Here is a 20,253-nt window from a genome sequence, read left to right on the forward strand (position 1 = left end):
AAAAACAATATTCACTGAATGTGAGTTTCAAGCCATCTGTTTCAAACTTCTTCAGCAAGTAAACCACCATACGGAAGAACCGGCAGTCACAAGCATGGAAGAAATTGCTTTTAAGGGCCTAAAGATAATAGAAAAATCCGAAGGAGACCTTAAATAGGTTTTGAAATTTAGAGACAAAATAAGGAATAAAACACCCAAATCACAAATAGATGAAAGTATAAACTACAATTACCTGAGTAGAGATTTAAGACACTGGAAGATATTTATAAAGACACTATTCATAATAGAACACATAAAAATAGATTAAAATTACCAAAAGAAATTAATAAAGCTGGAAGATAAAAATTCTGACCACTGGGTCTTTGCTGCAGACCTCTGAATATGATGCATCTTTATAAACAGAATATTATTTTTAAAATGCACTTCTAAGCATATGAGGCACTCTTTTAAACACTGTTAGCATAAGAATACTATAAGGGCCTCTGATGATTACTTCCCACAGTAATCAAGTTGTATAAAAAGATTTTATTTGCTCTGTTGGATAGAAACACAATTTCCTATTTTCATGATCAAGAGAACATAGAAAAAGTATATATAACTAAAAAATGTACAAATAATTTCATTCTGCTACTTTCCCTGATCACCCTCTTAGCGTAGACATTAAAGAAACATTGTGCCCAGAAAGCTGAGCTTCTGGTTTCTGTACAGGACCAGTATTCTCTCACACTTCTAATAACCCTATTCTGGGCAACTCTGGAGGCCTCAGGGTCTGATCTAGGCCTTAAGTCACTTGAATGGATGAACTCAGTCCATTACGAAGTTTAGGAGTATGCTTGCATACTAAGGGAGTCTTGATCTCTTCAACTTTGAACAAAATGGGATCAGTCCAGATTTTTCCTTGGATTCCAAACTTAAGAAATGAACATTAATCAATTCAGTTTACAGGAGACCTTCAGTGTGATTCAGAAGTCTGAGACTCTGTGGATGATTAGAATTCTTATGAAGATTTCATTGCACAGCTAAAGCCACAAGGCAACTTTACAGACTGGTTCTTTATAGTCCAATTCACTTTTTTAGAGCAGTGGTCATCAAACAGGTGTAAAGATTTATCTACAGAGTTTATCAAGCCAGAGATCCCTCAGTAACTCTGATTGTGTGCATCTGAGGTAGGATTTGAAGAATCTCTATTTTTTAGTCAAGTATCCCCAGCTGAATTTGTTGCACATATTCTTTAGGCCACACATCATAAAATACTGTCTTAGAGAATTCTAATAAATTGTAGGCCATCCCCAGGACAACATGGGGAGAGCACCAGGACCATGGGAAAGGGGTGATATTCCAGAATCACCTACTGGCCTGCACTTTCTGAACCAAAAATTTTCTCTTTTCTAAGAGGTCCCAGCTGCTAAAAAACAGCTCCCTATAGTTAAGGAGGCTTGCTTAGATAACAATTACATCTGTCATTCTTCAGTAATCCATCAGCAATTCTTATTGGTAAGATTCACGTCAATATTGTTATTGTTGTTTTCAAAGATCATTGCAAAGGGATCTGTAGGAAAATAAACAACGGTCAACAACCAACCAAGCGACTTTGTAACCAATATGCACCAACCGTTCCTATGTGGGGAACCATGGAAATGATAAAAGATGAGTAAAATGAAGAATGAAAGTCTCTCCATCTAGCTAGATATGGATCCAATAGCAGCAGCCAAATATGGAATCAGAAACTAGATTGACATAAATGTGTCATCTGATAAGAGAGGGATGGAATTCCAGGCAAGTTATTCTGACTGTTGGTGAACTTGTCTATCCTTTTTTGTATCTTGGTGTGGGTGGAGAAGAAAGAAAGAGGAAGATGAACAGCAGGAATGTGTAACTCTAAAAGCTTGTTTGTAGGGCTGTTATGAGGTCTCCAGAGCCCCAGGACAAAACAGAAATCTTTGGGATACCTGATGCCAGATGGAAATCCAGTCCATTTACAAGGGAAGGTTGTCAAGAACATCTCATCAGAGGATTCTACAATTAGAACAATCTCACAAAATAGCCCATGTATAATTATGTAGGGGGAAACTGGAGTGTCTTAACTTATAAGGGAAAAGTATGGGAGGATGGACAGGCAAGCCCATGCTTAGGAAGTTGAATGCGTATCAGATGTAGCAGTTCTGCCTTCCACCAATAGTGCACAACTTGAACAGCGTCTCAGTCCTTAGAATCTGTAACTGTTGTCATTTCTGTTTTGGACTGGACTCCTAATTGCTGATCTCATTTAATAACTCAAATTCCTAGTATTTATTCCCAGAAAGAGAGTCCCTCTCCAAGCTTTACCTTTAGCTTCCTCCCTCGACCTTTCCTTTTACTTATAGGACCCTTCACAGAAATGCTACTTAGCCCTTCTCACATTGTCTCTTTATAGCTGCCATATGACAATACCTCTGTTTGCCTAGCTTCATGTATTGCCCACTGTAGAAACTCAAGGAAAAAAGAAAGCAAAAGTGGTTCCTTACTCATCTTCTAAAAATTTACTCACTCTTCGATCTTTAGCCAAAAGACAAACAGATATTAAGTTTCAAAAACTCTACTTGTAAATCCTAGAGAATAAAAATGAATATTATTTTACATTTGTATCTACCCAGGAAAAATCTCTATTTCAATGCAACAACATCTCAGGGCTCTATTCATATTAAGATAAAATCAATCTATTTTTTGCAATCCAAAACATATTTATTGAGAAATTGGTATGTAGAAGTCATTATGGTAGATGCTGTGGGGGTTTAAAGATGGAGACTCTGTCTTCAAGAGGTTTTTGGTATAGCAAAAAGCTTGCATTCTGGGGCTAGGGTTGTGACTCAGTGGTAGAGCGCTTGCCTAGCACTTGCAAGGCACTGGATTCGATCCTCAGCACCACATAAAAATAAATAAATAAAATAAAGGTATTTTGTCCAACTACAACTAAAAAAAAATTTAAAAAGCTCACATCCTTAAAAATGATATAATTGTAGTCAAATGAGACTTTAGTATGTGATAACTTCACTCACTAAATCTCATTTTTTGAAAAGTATTTTATGGAGAGCTATTAAAGATATCCTGAGAAATGGTGCAGTGTCATTTTCTTAATCTACAAAATGGGCAAAAAAGAGTATCTATTTTATAAGTACATTATCATCACAGTATGTCAAGTGTTCAACATATGCCAGAATACAGTATATTTCAGTAAGTGTGGCTATTACTATTAATACTCTGTTATGATACAGATGATGCTTATCTATTTTTCACTAGAACCAATTACAGTCACTTTGTAATGATTAATTATTGCTCAGTGTAAACAACAGAATACGCTAGGGCATGCAAACAATGTCACTTTTCTACTGGTATGATTGCACATAGTTTTCACCCAAATCTCCAAAGTTCAAATGAGTAAGATTGCTCAGAAGCCATCAAGTCTAAGGAGATATTATGAAATAACTTAAACATTGGAAATAAAAGGACAATTCAGAATTGTCACCCCAAATGCCATGAGTATGCCTACTGAAGAACCTAGGGTAGCTGACCTTTTAACATAGAGCTATTCACGGAGAGAAAATGAAATGCAAAATGTTTGAGAAGGTTTATTTTACTTTTCCAGTATTGAGATTATTAATTCAAAGTATCAAAAAATAGGATAAAATCTATCCGTCTTCTGGGGTTAAATATGTTAGTATTAAAATATATATCTGTTGAGCTGGGGTTGTGGCTCAGTGGTAATGCCCTTGCTCGGATGCATGAGGCACTGGGTTTGATTCTCAACACCACATACAAATAAATAAAATAAAGGTTCATCAACAACTGAATATATATATATATATATATATATATATATATATATATATTTTTTTTTTTTTTAATATGATTACCCAACTGAGGGAATTGTAAGCTATAATGAGAGAGAAGATACAAAGATATATATGTACACAAAAGAACATTGACTGTGAATGTTTTGTTTAAATAACACTGACTAATTAAGTAGTTCGTATTTTGAGAAAAAGTAAATAATTCCACCTAAGAAGTTGTGATGACTTCAAGATATAATTGTTAATATAGCCCAACAATAGAAACATAAGTACTTGGCCAGTTTGAAGACATTAGTCCAAATAAATTACTTATTTTCCAGATAGCTTTCTTTTCTTTTTGTTTTCATTCTTCCAAATTATTATTTTAGTGATACCTGTTAAACTTTAAAATTTTTTTTATTTTAGTTATTCACTACAGTAGAATGTATTTTGACATATTATACATGCATGGAGTATAACTTCCCATTCTTGTGGTTGTATATGATGTGGGATTCCTGTTAAACTTTAATTGTAAGAGAGGCATTATGCTCAGCCAATTCTACCAGACTGAAGAACACCACACACATTGATACTTAAATGAGTCACTTCATAATCACCAAATGACAGTTTGCCTAGCACACCAAAAGTCCTTGCTACACACACTGGGTCCCCCCTTCAGCTTCATTGCTATTGGATGCTGACTCCATCCATCGGTAGAGGTGGCCTTTTGCAGTTCAGCATGATTTTGTTCCATTTTACTACTTCATTTTAATCCTCTGTGCCTCCTTGAGCCCAAGTAGCACACCCTACCACATTCCCAGCAACTCAATATTCCTTTCAGGTACTCAATAAGGAGTGTGCAAATTGGATTCATGCCTACAAGCAAAACATCAGAAGAGGCTCTCTATAGTTACTAGAAAATAAACTTCTCCCTTTCAAATAGTACATGTCACTGCTTGTTGAGCTTCTCTGCAATGCAGAGGTTTTTCCTCTAGAAAACATCTCAAACAGCTGGAACTTTTCCCCACTACTGCCTAAGAATTCCTGTCACTCTGAATCTTGAAGACTAGTCATAGGCTCTAAGGTCCCACCCCTTAAGGAAGCTGCAAAAAGCCTCTTTGCCTCATTTTCTCAAGCTGTAAAATGGGAATATTGAATTTGCTTCTTGCTAGTTAATAACTGGAGAATGCAGGGGTCCTAACACTATGGAACAGATTAGATTTTTAAATTTCAGTGAAAACACTTTGTATCATTGAAAGATACACAAAGCATCTACCAGTGAAGTTAACCTACAGTATAGTCTCAGATAGTGCTCAAGGAAATAGAATGGAAACGTGTTACAACACTTGCCACACCACACCCAGCATGGGTCAGGTATTCAGAAAGGTCACACAGAGTGAGCTCATTCTCTAAATCAGAGGTCATCTCCGGGGCGGGGCGGGGAGGGGAGGGGTGCCGGCTGAGGAGGGGGTCTAAACCCTAGAGACCACAGTATCACACCAGATCAACACAGCGCCTGCTGTTCTTCTTTCATCATTTGCCCCAAATCACACAAATCCCTTGTATTTTAGTCACCAGATACATTCCCAGCTGAAGGGTCAGTACGGCATTCTGGACACGGAGGAAGGGTCTTCAAGAAACACTATGGAACTTAGAACCTGTCTGGAAAGAAATGTATCTTGGGGGTGAAGATAACAGTCAGAGCGCATGTCCCAATCAGGGGAGTAGCTGGAGGGTCCAGGCCCAGGACAGGCAGGGCCCGGGCGCAAGGACAGGGCCAGTGGCAGAGTCTGCTCAATTGAAGCTGATGCTGCGGTGGAGCCGCAAAAGGGCTGAAATCAGTACTCACTCTGCGTGCGGCTCGCGGGCCCAGGAAACCTCAGCTGGGTTTTCGGGATGTTTGCATTCCTGTTGGGCTCTGCCCCCGCGGTTTCACTTCGGAGCCACTGCCCAGCCCGCAGTGTGACGCGGCGGGGCGGGTCCCGGGATGGCAACGCAGGATTGTTCCCTGCCCTCCCCGAGCGGCCACGCCCCGGCCGCTCCTGATGAGTCTCAGGAGGGAGGTCCCTGCTCCCCTGCCCCACTCACTGGTCGGGAGCCTGGCATCCCGGGGGCTGGCCAACTCTAACCACGTAGTTTGTGATGTAGGCCACATGCCCTGTGTACTGTACAGCGCGGGCTGATGACAGGCCTGCAGTTCCCTGGGTGTCACTCTTGGTAAAACAAAATACGGAGCAATGCTGGGTAAGTGACTCTTCCTATATAGGCTCCTCCCATGTCTCCTTTGAAACTATACAGTAAATAATCACTAAAACCCAGGGTTCCCAAACCCATTTTAAATTGTGTAATGGATTTTTTTTAAAAAAGAGCAGTTTAAAAGAATCAGAATCCTACTGAATTATTGTGTGTTATACATTTTTATGATTAAAAAAATCAAAATCAATAAGAATGGCTTTGAAGCCATTGAATAAAATGTGAACTCAGAAGTCTATCCTGCTACACGTAAGTGAATGTATAAATAAGTAAATAGGGGAAAAGGAAACATTCTTTCTTATAGAAGAAATACAACCAATAAATATAGAATGAATGGTGGAGAAAAGAAGAGTTATTAAATTTTAAAGAAATTTGGAATCCCAACTTTGCCCAGAACTATACACGATCATGATAAAGTCTCCAGACCCCGAGTTTGGAGAGAAAGTGGGGAGGTGGTGGTGGCCAGTGTTTGAGGAACAAAGAGCTCAGGCCTAGCTAGTGACAGCTGAGCAATGACTCAGAGCTGCCTTCAGCCAAAACAGAGTTGGCAGCCAGCAGGATTTTAAAAAAAAAAAAAAAAAAAGTAGAGCACTGCTCCACACAGCCTGCCACCACTCCACCAAGTGGTCAGTGGGTCCCCCTGACTTCTCCTTCAATGCATTCCTCACAGCCATCTTGTTTATTTTTATCATTCTTCTACCTCTTTAAATAAAGCAGATGAATAAGAGGCCTTCCAATGCTAAAATTTTATAATTCCCCGAGAAGACCCTGCTATTATTCTTGATAAAAATATACTTTAAAGTTTCTTTTTTGTTAATCATTAGCATTATCTTTTCTTTTCACAAAACTTCAGCTCATCTAGTTTCCATTGATATTTATTTCTCCTGTGACAAAAACAGTACAGGGTGACTTGTCCCCAATAGGGACAAGCCCTGGACCCACAGGCCCCAGAGTTAGGCAGCTGTATCTTCCTCAGTGAAGGTATTTCTATACACCTAAAGAGTCCACATGAGTAATCATATGGTTATGAAATGAATTTTCCAGATTCTTATGTTGGCAGACCAGATGAAAAAGGCTTCCTTCCTTGGAGATGAAGGGGAATGTTAACGGTTCCCTGAGGAACTATGGCTTTCATGGTCCCTAACGGTTATCCTTTCTCCTAATGTGGTTTTCAGATCACCTGCAGCTGAAACACCTGGGGACGCCTATTACATATATAAAACCCTGGGCCTTGATCCACCCTGGTGGATCAGAAATTCTTGGCTCAGGACTTGAGTCTACATTTTAACAGATGGTTCAATTGATACTTAGGTAATCTCAGGTACAGATAGCCTAAACTCCCACATTTAGCAACTCAGCCTCCTTGCTGCTTGTGGTATGGCTGCCAAATCAGCAGCACCAGTGTTAACTGAGAGCTAGTTAGAAAAATAGGATCTCAGCATCATCCAGACTTCCTGAACCAGTATCTTCATTTTAATAAAAACCCTACTTATTCAGTATATACATTAACATGAGAATTACTGATTGAATCATATTCCAAACTTTGAGTATTTGTACCTATGCAACATTTAAAATCTTTCATAATTATAATAAGTTTAGATAATTTAAAAAATAGATTTACTCTTTTTATTCTTTAATTTAGCCTTATCATAAGCAAAAATATCAATGGAAGTTTGATGTGCCACTTGTTTTTTTATAGCACATTAAAGTATATGAAATATTATTAAAATAAAATGTTTTCCTAACACATGAAGTCACCTCACAAACTACACATGGTTTAAGGGCACTATGGGGGTGATTATGACACTGAATGACAGTGACTTTCCAGGCCCTAACTCAAATTATGGATGAGAAAAGAGCCTGAAAGGACATTTGTGTTGCCAAAGTTAACAAAGCTATTTATAGCAAAAGAGGACCCAAATCACAGAAGTGTTTCCCCAAGCTCTGCTTATTCTTTTGTAGAACTTTTCCTCTCTAGGCTGGGAGAAAAGTGGTTGGCACCTTCTTCTGTTAAATGCCTAATATTGCTGAATATTGACACTGGCGATTTTCTTCTTCAATTAGTTATTTCTCCTATGTTCCTTTCTGCAGTGGAAGTCTGTCATTTGGTAGCTGACCACACATTTGCAAATCTTCACCACATGTTGACAATATGCTTCTTTCCTGAGTAGAATCCAGAAAATTCATAACCCCTTGATTTCCCTGTAGCAGGATGGAGACATGTGACTTAATGTTGGCCAATCAGATATATGAGCCATAGGAGTCTGAGGTGAGCAAGGTGAGGAGAATTTCCACCAGAAATGTTGTGACAAGGCTTTTGTCATCAGGACTGGAACTGGCAGAGCTTCTGGCATCTAGTTCTGAAGGTGTTAGATGCTGAGCTATGGTGGCATCAGAGTAGAGCAGGAGAAACCCAGTGACATAGCTGGGCCTTGCTTCTGACTGTGAGGAATAGTGATTCCTTCTGTTGGACTTTCCTAGATTTCCCTGTGAACTACTCACTATCCCTTGGGAACTTTTTTTTTTTTTTTGTCTTAAACTCTAGTTGATTCTAACTGGAACAAACAACCAATACATATAAACCAATACATATAAACCGTACAGTCTTTGGAGACGTTCCTTATGCAAACTTGGTTTCAGAAGAATCTATGTTGATTGTCAAAATAGAAATTGTCTGAAAAATTTTCCAGCAATGAAATTGTATGACTAATTATTGATCGCAATTATTTTCATGTTGACTTTAGTAAAAGCTTAGATAATTTCGGAAGCCTCATAAGCATTCTTTCCTTAATTACCAAAAAGAAAATAAAAGAAAAAGAAATTTAAGCACTCAACATTTTACAATAATAATTCTGTTGTCTATACCACTCAAGAAATTTGGATTTCCTAAGTCTAGAACTGCATAGCAAAAGGGGTATTATTATGGACATAATTACTTATTTTGTAAGACTTCTCATTTAACAATTTGGCAATATGCAGAAATAATTCTATAAGACACAGCTTGCACATAAGCTTCAAAATAGGTATTTTAAAAGACAGATGCTAAAGTTTTCTCAATAATTATAAAATTAGCACTTATTTTATTTTTCAGGTTAAATGTGTCCAGAATGATGAAAAACAGTACTAATGCTAATTGTCAATTGTATCTACCATTTGCTCATGACTTTTCTGAATGTTTTAGGAGAATGCTACTTTGCCTGGGTATGTGTTCTGGCAATTGTATAATAAAAGGCTTCAAGTTATCACGCATGCCAATATCCCCAGGTTTTTTTGTTTGTTTGTTTGTTTGTTTGTTTTTTTAGTGAGGGCTAGGAATGACAATTTTTAAAGAGATATTGATAGAGTCTTTCCAATCTGACATCAAAAGAAAAAATAGGCAAGCATCTGTAGTTTTTCTTCTACAACTCTGAGTGTTAAGAACATGAGAGAAGTGGGTGGGAAGAATTACAAACCCTAAGAAACCTACCATTCAGGAAACTAGTGAAGGAGGAAAGTGAGTTAGAAAAACAGTGAAAAAGAGCAACACTGAGCGACAAGAACAGGGATGGGAAAGAAGTCAAGGAAAGAACTTCAAGTTTGCTTTTAAATACTAAAACAACAAACATGTGGCCAGCTATGCCACCTTCCTCACCTACTTAAGACAAAACAAGTCTGAAGGGGTGAGCCATATTTTTACAATCATTATACCTCCAAAAGTTTGGAAGAGAACTTCCTGGTAGGAAGAAAGTGGTAGAAAAGGATCTGATTCTTATGCCTTTCAACTCCTAAAACTTTTCAAGGAAAAACTAAGTTTGTTTTCCCACGACATACCAACCCTCCCAAAGTTTAGGTAATAGCAATCCTGGAAACCATTTACAAATGATTTCACCAAATATCATTGCATGTGGGTTTTGCTAATGAGCTTTTTCATTTTTAGAGGTGTAATTGAGTGATAAGGTAAATATTAATCCTAACACCATAAAAGATCAGACATGTTTAGAAAATCTTTTCTAGTTGGAGACCTCCAAACAACAGAAAATGAGGATAAGAAGAATCACATCAGAGATATATTTTCCCAGCACCTATCAAATGTCAGGCCCAGGGCACAGTGTTTTATATATTTTATTTCATTTCAGTTTCACAACAACTGTGACAAGAGAAGTTTTTATGCTATTCTGATGAGGAAACTAGGGCTCAGTGACACTTAATAAATAAATGGTAAAGAGGAAATTCAAACTCAGGTTTGTTTGGATGAATGCACAATCTCTCACTCAATGATCATTAATGCTCTAGAGTCACCAATAGCAGTAACAGAACGGCAAAAGACAGCAGACCTGAGTAGGGATTTATGTTGGTCCCAAACATTAATTTACCCCCTGTATTTAAAATTCATTATCTTTCAATGATTTTTATTCTTTTTCTTGATGGTAGGGAGAATTGAAAAGGTCTATAAAAACACACTCACTCGATACTTCAAATTAGGGTGGTGTTACTATGCTCAGCTCAGGTGTAGAGGACACAGCCTCTTCTCACTTCTGGGAGATACTAAAATATTACTCTTTATCAAACAAATGACATTAGTGAAAAAGCTCACAGACTTCCAATTTTACAGGAAAAAATGCTATTTGAAATAGTTGTATAGATAATCCTGAAATATATTAAGGTTTTTAGATAAACTTGGATACCCTGGAAGACCGAACACAATCATTTCATTAAAACTGACTAGATAAAATTATAGTTCTTTATCTTGAAATGTATGTATCAATGATTTTTAAAAATAAGATGCAAAGCTTTGAAGTTTTATATACAAATAAAAAGCTCAGCCAGAGCTTATGGGGTCTAGCTATGCTAAGGACCTTGTATGAACAGGAAACCCAGGCTTGAAATCTAATTGTATTTGTTTTGTGACCCTGTTGAGTTTATTTAGCCTCTTTCAGCCCTGGTTTCCTTAGGTATAAGGGAATGACAATACTAAGGTGGTGAAGGGATTACATAAGAATTATATAGAGCTTTAGCAGAGATCCTAGTGTGGTTCATGATCATGACGGGGATTTTATTTTCTGAAGAAGGAAAAGGCCAATTATGTCTATTTGCACTATACACAAAAGTATCAGTAGATATTTATGATGATATCTATTAAATGCTTATTATTATATGCCAGGAACAATTATAGCCAATGGTTTCACTAAATTTTAAACCTCTAATCATTGTCAAGAAATTACATAGATGGACACAGTGGTACATGCCTGCAGTCCCAACTACTTGGGAGTCTAAACCAGGATAGCTTGAACCCACAAGTTCTCAATCATCCTGTGCCACACAGCAAGAGTCCTATCCCTTCCCACACCCTCAACAATTACATTCTTGTCTCCAACATAGAAATGAAACTTTGTTTGAAAAATGTCAGTAATAAATGGACACTGTTTGCCTCTTTTACAGACCCCACCCATTGGGGATACCTCTGTAGAGTAGGATAGAATAGGGGTCTTCCCATGTTCAGGAATTGACTGACCTTTGTGGCCAGGGTTTTCCCACCAGCATGGCTTCTAGAGGGCTGACTGCTCCCAGGGTTTGCTGCTTTTTCCTTGAAAAAGAGAAAACATTAGTTTCAATGGGGGAAAACACCTTAACAATGTAGTCAAGTGCTAACTTTCCTATTAATAAAAATACCTTCTCAAACAAAACCAGACACACCCAAGGTAAACAAGATTTTAATTTTTCATAACTTTGCCTTAAGATTATATAAATAATTAAAAGGAAGAGTAAGTTGCATACATCCCAGTTGTTCAATATTCAAAGATTCTGAAGAACTGCAAAAACCGTCTCATGGGCAGTTGTCATTTCCTTCCAGAAACATCACTCACTGTGCAGCAGTTGCCCCTCTTGCAGTTCTGTATGCAATAGTAAGCCTCTATGGAGGATGGTTTAGCAATATCTTAAAATATGATTCTACTTGTAAAAATCTACCTTAAGGAAGTGATTAAGAAAAGAGCAAATGACTTTTATTCAAAGATATTCATCACAATACTGTAACATGAAAAAGACGAAAATAATATAAGCAATAATAATGAATATCTGAGAATTTATGATGTGCTAGGTCAAATAACATAATTATAAATTAGAATAACAGAATTATAGATAACAATGCTTTAATAATAAACAATGCCTAGATAACAATGTTTTAATAATAGTCATTATAATTCTATTTTTTATAGATATAATTATTATTATATTTATTATTAGAGCTTCTGAAAGCTGTGTTTTAAGTACTATCTGCAACACCTATTAAAATCTTTACATTAACTGACATAAAACTATTACTATTGTTACTATCATTTTATAAGTGAGAAGAATAAGGAATGGAATGGATAAGTAACTTGACCATGGCCACAACAAATAAAAGGATGTCTGCTTCAGACCCTTTCCCTTACCGACATTATACTACTCCAATAGGGGGTTAGGCCATGACATAGCTACAGGATGAAATATCTGTGGCTATTAAAAATCATTTCTTAAAAGAAATCACATTAAATGAAAGTACATTATTCTTATTTTATATAAATGAAAGTCATTATAAAATATTATGTATAATACCATTTTTGAAGTTCATATGGGCTCAATTTCTAATGGTAGGGTTGAAAAAGATTTTAAAAAGATTCCTTCTTGGGCATTTTTGGTATTTTCTCATATGAATATTTTTACTGAGAAAAGGAAAACAAGTGAGCAAAAAAGAAAACATAAAATACAGCTGCTTTCTCAACAAGGCCCTCATATTCTGTATCTCCTAGTTTTGAATATCTATATCTCAAAGAAGCAAACATAAAAATTCTAAAGCTTTATAATATAAAACTGTGAGATTATACTCCAAGATATATAATATGTGAATAATGCATGATAAGTGTCAAATACACAAGAGATGGCAAAGCATTAATTAGCTGATGTATAAAATTGGCCTTTAACTGTGCAGCAAAAATTTATATATATATAACTAAAAATAATTTGATTTAATTATTTGATATTTGATGAAAGGCTTAGTCAAATTTTTGTTGCTTTCTTTTTTTAATTATTGGTTTGAAGTCTTATTCTCCTAAAGGGAAAATACTACCTTTGCAAGTGTAAAAATCAAAACTTATCTTTCTGTGCTCCCTGTGTAATCTCTCTGCATCCACTGGTTGACTATTCTCCAAGTGTTCAGGAAGATCACCAGGGTTAGACATGTTTTTATAAAATGGAATCTAGAGGCCTCAGAGAAACCTGCAGGAATTGCAGCCCCATGGGCATTATTTTTAGAATAAATAAATGGTTTCTCTCAAGCACACATGTACTGCCATCAAAAGGGGAAAGAAAACCATATATAAATACGATAGAGCTGCTAAAAAGCTAGTAACATGGGTGTGATCCGAGAAGTGGTGAAAGGAGGACATAGCCTGAATTTCATCCATTTTGCAAGGATTTTGAACTTACTAAGTATACTAAAAAACCTCTTGGCAACTACAATGTACAAATGGATTCAGTGTATAGTCTATAGACAACCAATGTAGTTCAGCTGGAACAAGAGTAGAATTTATAAATATAATCTTTCATTAATTTTTTCCTAACATTTACTAAGCCCTTTGTAAATGTCACTTAAAATGTAATGTAAAAGCCAGGCACAGTGATGCACACCTGTGATCCCAGTGGCTTGGGAGGCTGAGGCAGGAGGATCCTGAGTTTGAAGCCAGCCTCAACAACAGTGAGGCACTAAGCAACTCAGTGAGATCCTGTCTCTAAATAAAATACAAAATAGGGCTGGCGATGTGGTTCAGTGGTTGAGTGCCCCTGAGTTCAATCTCTGGTACCAAAAAAAAAAAAAAAAAAAAAAACCCAAAACAAAACATACACCTTAATATAAAAGCTTATTTATTAGTATACCACAATATCACTATTCTAAAGGCTGCTCTGGCACAACCTAACCCAGTTTAAAAGCAAATTTCAAAAGCAATCAAACTATTTCCAAGTAACTTAACTATGTCCCACTGCTAGTCCTAAGCTGGGGAAATCACATTTTTTTCCATCCAGTAAAAAACAAAACAAAAAAAAAGTTATTTCTTCCGGTAATATAAGTAATACATGCTAAAAGAAGGTTTTCAACATCCTCTAAATCCTCTCATGAGTTAAAACTAGGCCACTGTGGTTGCTCTGGGAGGTCAGTCTATTCTATTGCTATCTCTCTCTCTCTCTCTCTCTCTCTCTCTCTCTCTCTCTACTGGAAATTGAACTCAGGGGCACTTGGCCACTGAATCACATCCCCAGATGTATTTTGTATTTTATTTAGAGACAGGGTCTCACTGAATTGCTTAGCACCTTGCTGTTGCTGAGGCTGGCTTTGAACTCATGATCCTCCTGCCTCAGCCTCCCAAGATGTGTGTGTGTGTGTGTGTGTGTGTGTGTGTGTGTGAGAGAGAGAGAGAGAGAGAGAGAGAGAGAGAGAGAGAGAGAGAAAGAGAGAGAGAGAGAATGTGTATTTATACATATATACACACACAGTGCAACCTTATTTTCACGTTAGGAACCAAACTTTAGTTGCAGATTGTTTCAGCTGATATGTATAAGATCTGATTTCCTTTCTTGAATTGTGTGTGACTTCATGTATTCATTCATTTGTTTATTCACTATGAGCCAGGCCCTATTCTAGGCAGTAGAAATAAAATAGCCAATTAAACAGAAAAAGCTCTTCTCTCACAGCACTTATATTCCAGTAGGAGGTCCCAGTCTCTAAACAGATGAACAAAATACAAGATGTTATCAGAGCACAATGACTGCTGAACAGACTATAAAACAGTGGAATGAGATAGTGACTGGCTGAGTGTTGCTTCAGACAGGATGCATGAAATGGCATTTTCTTGAGTCCTGTCATGAAGAAATCAATCCCGTAAAGCTGAGCCAGGAGAGAAGAGGTATCTATCTAGTTGGACAGAGGAGCATGTCCAAAGGCCCTGAGCTAAGAATGGAATTGATATATTAGAGGAACAGGAAAAAGCCAGTGCAGAGTGGAATTCATCTACCCACATTAAGTACAAACTCTCAAAACAAGTTCATCCGACATTCGTCCTAACCATAGGTATGTTCTATTCCCTATAATAAAAGGTTAAGATGTTAAGTAAGAATACTAATCCTATGATATATTTAAATTTTGGATTATTTTACTTAATTTCCATAGACTAAAAGCATTCCAGCAGATTTTCCTTTGCTAACCAATCACATTCTTTCTAATATTTATGTGCATATCTTTGTTGAGTTTTGCAGAAAGTAAATTGCTAGGAACATCTCATTTCCTCCTTGTGGTTCAGCATGTCACAGGTACTAAGGATTGACAGGAACAGCAGTGTCTTCTTCCATGCCCTATTTTCCTCTATTGGATCCAAACTCTAAGGCACCAAGTCTGGTCCATTTGCAGGAATCCTCCTGCTCAATAGCAGACTATTGATATACACAGGTCCTATTTCCATGAACTAGGAATCCACCCTACTGGAAGCAGCTGCCTCATCTCCAAATCAGTCTATCAACTAAGAGGTCAGCAAAACAGACACTTTCTGCTGTGCCAAGAAGTTCACTAGAGAATGTACACATAGATGATTTGGATCTTGGGTTCCAGGAAGGCATGAAAAGAATTAATTGTCTAACTTTTTGTATGTCTATTTTAGTTATTATAAAGTTTTTTACTGAGTAACTCAGAATTAAAGTCTTAAAATCTGTTTTCAAAATAACAATGAAGATTCAAGAACCAGGGACTGGGGATGTGGCTCAAGTAGTAGCGCACTCGCTTGGCATGCGCAGGGTGCTGGGTTCGATCCTCAGCACCACATAAAAATAAAAGATGTTGTGTCCACCGAAAATTAAAAAAATATATATATTAAAAAATCTCTCTCTCTCTCTCTCTCTCTCTCTCTCTCTCTCTCTCTCTCTCTCTCTTAAAAAAAAAAAAAGATTCAAGAACCAGGCAGAGTTGCTATGTCGTTGCTACATGAAATATCAGTGAAGGTCCATAAGTGAAGCCTCCTATTATCCTGAGACTTGGTGACTATGCACGGAAAGGTACCATGCTCTCTAGGATAATGACCCTATACTTTTCATGTATGTCTTAAGAATCCCAGCCAAACAATTGCGAGTTATGAGATTATGGTGAAGTTTAGAAACATTTCTAAACACCAATTTCCTTATCTGAATAATAAGAATGACTCTACTTTTATCTCAAGGGTGATTTTGAGCATTAAATGAGATGTGTCCTGAGGTCTGTGCCCACAGGTTAGAAATCCCTGCTTTAAAGAGAGAGCTCCAAGCCAGGTGTGGTGTGGCACACACCTGTAATCCCAGTGGCTCCGGAGGCTGAGGCAGGAGGATCATGAGTTCAAAGCCAGCCTCAGCAACAGCAAGGTGCTAAGCAATTCAGTGAGACCCTGTCTCTAAATAAAATACAAAATACATCTGGGGATGTGATTCAGTGGCCAAGTGCCCCTGAGTTCAATTTCCAGTAGAGAGAGAGAGAGAGAGAGAGAGAGAGAGAGAGAGAGATAGCAATAGAATAGACTGACCTCCCAGAGCAACCACAGTGGCCTAGTTTTAACTCATGAGAGGATTTAGAGGATGTTGAAAACCTTCTTTTAGCATGTATTACTTATATTACCGGAAGAAATAACTTTTTTTTGTTTTGTTTTTTACTGGATGGAAAAAAAAATGTGATTTCCCCAGCTTAGGACTAGCAGTGGGACATAGTTAAGTTACTTGGAAATAGTTTGATTGCTTTTGAAATTTGCTTTTAAACTGGGTTAGGTTGTGCCAGAGCAGCCTTTAGAATAGTGATATTGTGGTATACTAATAAATAAATATTAATCTTGTGCCCTTGATTCTTGGCACAGAGCTCCTAAAAAACCTTATAACTTCCTGGACCATAAAGAGACAAGGAGGATCTTTGGTTCTGGTATTTGGTGTTTGGTCCTGGTTTCTGACAGAGGTCCTAAATCCTGTGGAATTTCTTGGTTGACAGAGTGTCTTTTTTTCTAGTGAGGTGACTCTTAGTGGGCTTCTGGATGGGGGCTGGTCACCAGAAGCTATTAGAGGCATGGGCTTTTATTCTCACCCACCATTCTCTGGAGGAGGGAGAGGGATTGGAAATAAAATTAATAACTGATTATGCTTATAAGATGAAGCCTCTGAAAAATCCCCAAAATTCAGTGTTTGGAAAGCTTTTAGGTTGGAGCACACATCTGTGTGCCAGAAGCATTGTATATTTAAACTCCACAAGGACAGAAGCCTCTGGGCTCAGGACCTGTCAACACCTTGTCCTATGTACCTCTTCTTCTGTGTCTCTTATTGTGACCTTCATTATTTAACAAATGATTTAATATGTTTCCTAGAAGTCCCTGAGCACTCTTAGCAAATTATCAAACCAAGGAAGGGGTCATGGGACAACCTGGGATTTGTGATTGGCATCTGAAGTCGACACAGCCTTGTGGGATGCAGCCCTTTTTAACCTGTGCAATCTACGCCACCTCTGGTCAGTGTCAGAACTGAGGTGAACAGTGGACATCATTGGTGTTTGCTGAGAAATGAATTGCTTATTTGGGAGGGACCGCCACACATTTTGACAACCTGAAGTGTTCTGCTTTGGATGTGAGAATAAAGTAGAATAAAGTAGAAAAAAAGTCTGTGTTTTCTTACTACACAAGTAAGACTAACCTTTTTTCAACACTGAACTAACACTCTCTGGAGTACTTTATCTAACTATTCTGACTAGTTGAATTGTGCTATTCCTGGCCCTGTGGATTACATAAAATCATAAATGTGATGTAACTAGCCTATGGACAAAAATACAAAAATACCATGTGTGCTAAATAAATGCTAGCAAAGAACAGCCCAGGACCAGTTAGAGAATTAATGCTGGAAGGCCTCTGTGTTAGCTTTGCATAACTGTGACCCAAATACCTTACAAGAACAACTTAAATGAGAAAAAGTTTATTTTGTATCATGGTTCCAGAAGTTCAGCTCATGCTTGGCTGAGTCCATTATTCTAAGCCCAAGGTAAGGCATGGTGGAAGGGCATGGTGGAGAAGCACAGCTCCATTCATGGCAGCCAGGAAGCAGAAAAAGTGAAATGGGAAAGGGCAGCAGGCAAGAACAACCCTTCCAGGGCACACCCCCAATAACCCACCTCCTCGAGCCACTCTCCACATGCCTACAGTTATCATTCAGTCAGTCTGTTCAAACTAAGATGGACTGGTAAGTTACATTTCTCACATTTCACTTCTGAGTATTCCTGTATTAGGAGCTCTGGCGAGGTCTTATAGCCAAACCATAATAGCCTCTCTAATGCACGTGGCCAGCCAGAGCTTGAACTGTAGGTTCTGGTATTCATGCACCAGACATCAAAGATGAAGGCTCCTCTGGTCCATTCTCTGGTGGGTCCCACAGGTGCCTATGTAGTCACACAGATGTGTGTTGGGGGGAGGCTTCAATAAAACCTACAGGAATAAGCCTGACCTCAGCATGCATCCAGAGAGTTTTAAGAGATTTCAAGGTGCTACAGGGTTGCAGTGGGTCAGGATATTACATGGGTGATTTCAACAGTTTCACTGCACATTTAAACATCAGCAGAATACCTGGAGAATAGCTAAACTCATTGACACATGAACAAAGAAGCAAGGCAGTGTTCAGGCTTATGAATGAGAAAAATTTAACAACTGAAGTTCAAAACTCTGTTTAGGCACCTTCATAGTAAATGAATGAACTTAAGTATGTAAATAGAACTACATCCTCCTTTCAGCAACAGAGGTGTTTTACCTTCCTACATTAATAAAGTTTCTTAATGGAATTTAGATTTGGAAGTGAGAAGTATTTCTATTTTAAATAACTAAAAGAAAAAAAAAGTATATAGTGATTTGCAGACCTTGGGCAAGAGGCCTTCACGGTACAGTGTTCCTTGAGGAAGAAGCAAACCTAATAAGTGAACCCTGTAAGTGCCTGGAGTCCAGGTGGCAGGAAGGACTTGGGCAGCTGCAGCCTCCTGGGGGTTGAGGAGGTGGAGCTGGCAGTTGTACAGGCTGAGGAGGCTCCAGTTACCAGGGAGAGCACCAGAGTGCAGAGAGCTTCAGGAGAGTCTGGAGAACTGCTGCACAAGCTTCTGAAGAAACCCTGGATTTGGGGAAAGAACACTCAGAGTAGCAGAGCAAGCCCCGTGGCTTCCTAGGGCCAGGGAGAGCAGGTGTCCTCACCAGCCAGAATCACTGGGTGGAGTCTTCAGAAGGGTGTCATGTCAGTACTGAATAAAAATCAGTCTTCCTTTACAGGGTGATGTGGCTTAGCCAATCAAAGCATAAAATCAAATCTCCAAAGGATCGTAATATTTTTAAGTAATTTAACTGTGACCCAGAGCAAAGGTCAAGAAAACTTCAACAACATCAAATAAATACCCAGCAATAGAAAATTCCCATCTTTCTGATAGCTAATAAAAAATTATAAGACATGAATAAAAGCAGAAAAATACAGCTTTATGTTCTTCATGTTCTATATGTATGAAAATAAAATATTCAAAAAGTCTTGCTTCTCTGGTCCTAGAGTAGTGTCTTGACTGTAGTTCTGGCTACATGTACGTGATGAAGTGCCATAGAGCTATGCACACCTATTGTGTGTATGTGCATATTGTCTGTTTCCTAATCTGGTTATTGTGCTATATAGACACGTAAGAGCAATCCATGATGGACTGGGTAAAGAGTACAAATGACCTCTCCATGCTATATTTGCAACTTCTTGTGGATTCATAATTATTTAACAATAAAGCTTTTTAAAATGTGTTAGGGAGAGATATGGAAGAAAAAATTTTTTTAAAAGATCTGAGCCAAACTTCAAGAAATAAAAAATAATAAAATATATAAATACAAAAATAATGTCTGAGATTAAAAATACACTGAGTGGAACTAAGAACTTATTAGATATTGCAGAAGAAAAGAATTTGGAGACAGAGCAAAGGAAATTACCCAGAATGATATACAGAGAGAAAAGGAAGTAAAGCAAACTAAACAATGCATCAGTGAACTGACGGACAACTTCAAGTTGCTGGTTCATGTGTAATTGCAGCCTCTAGGAAGAGGTGAGAGATGAGAAGAAAAAAAATATTTGAAGAAAAAGTGGTATTTAGCTTCCAAATTGTATACAAACTACCAATCTAAGAGCCTGAACAAAT

At 37.7% G+C, this 20,253-nt stretch overlaps 1 protein-coding gene across 9 annotated transcripts in view; it reads right to left on the reverse strand.

Annotated features, from left to right (window-relative positions):
* Positions 1 to 20,253, reverse strand: part of CAST (calpastatin) — a 121,502-nt gene that overhangs the window by 59,776 nt on the left and 41,473 nt on the right. For 7 of the 9 annotated variants that reach the window (XM_081288840.1, XM_081288844.1, XM_081288842.1 and 4 more), the window contains one exon: positions 11,551 to 11,622. In XM_081288840.1, coding sequence (XP_081144966.1) covers positions 11,551 to 11,622 — 72 coding nt within the window. Of the gene's footprint in view, positions 1 to 5,655; positions 5,800 to 11,550; positions 11,623 to 20,253 lie in introns of those variants that run through there. The other 2 variants (XM_081288846.1, XM_081288847.1) reach the window with 2 other exon arrangements.

This window comes from Spermophilus citellus (genome assembly GCF_964194105.1).
Source record: "Spermophilus citellus genome assembly, chromosome: 1".
NCBI classification, from domain to species: domain Eukaryota; kingdom Metazoa; phylum Chordata; class Mammalia; order Rodentia; family Sciuridae; genus Spermophilus; species Spermophilus citellus.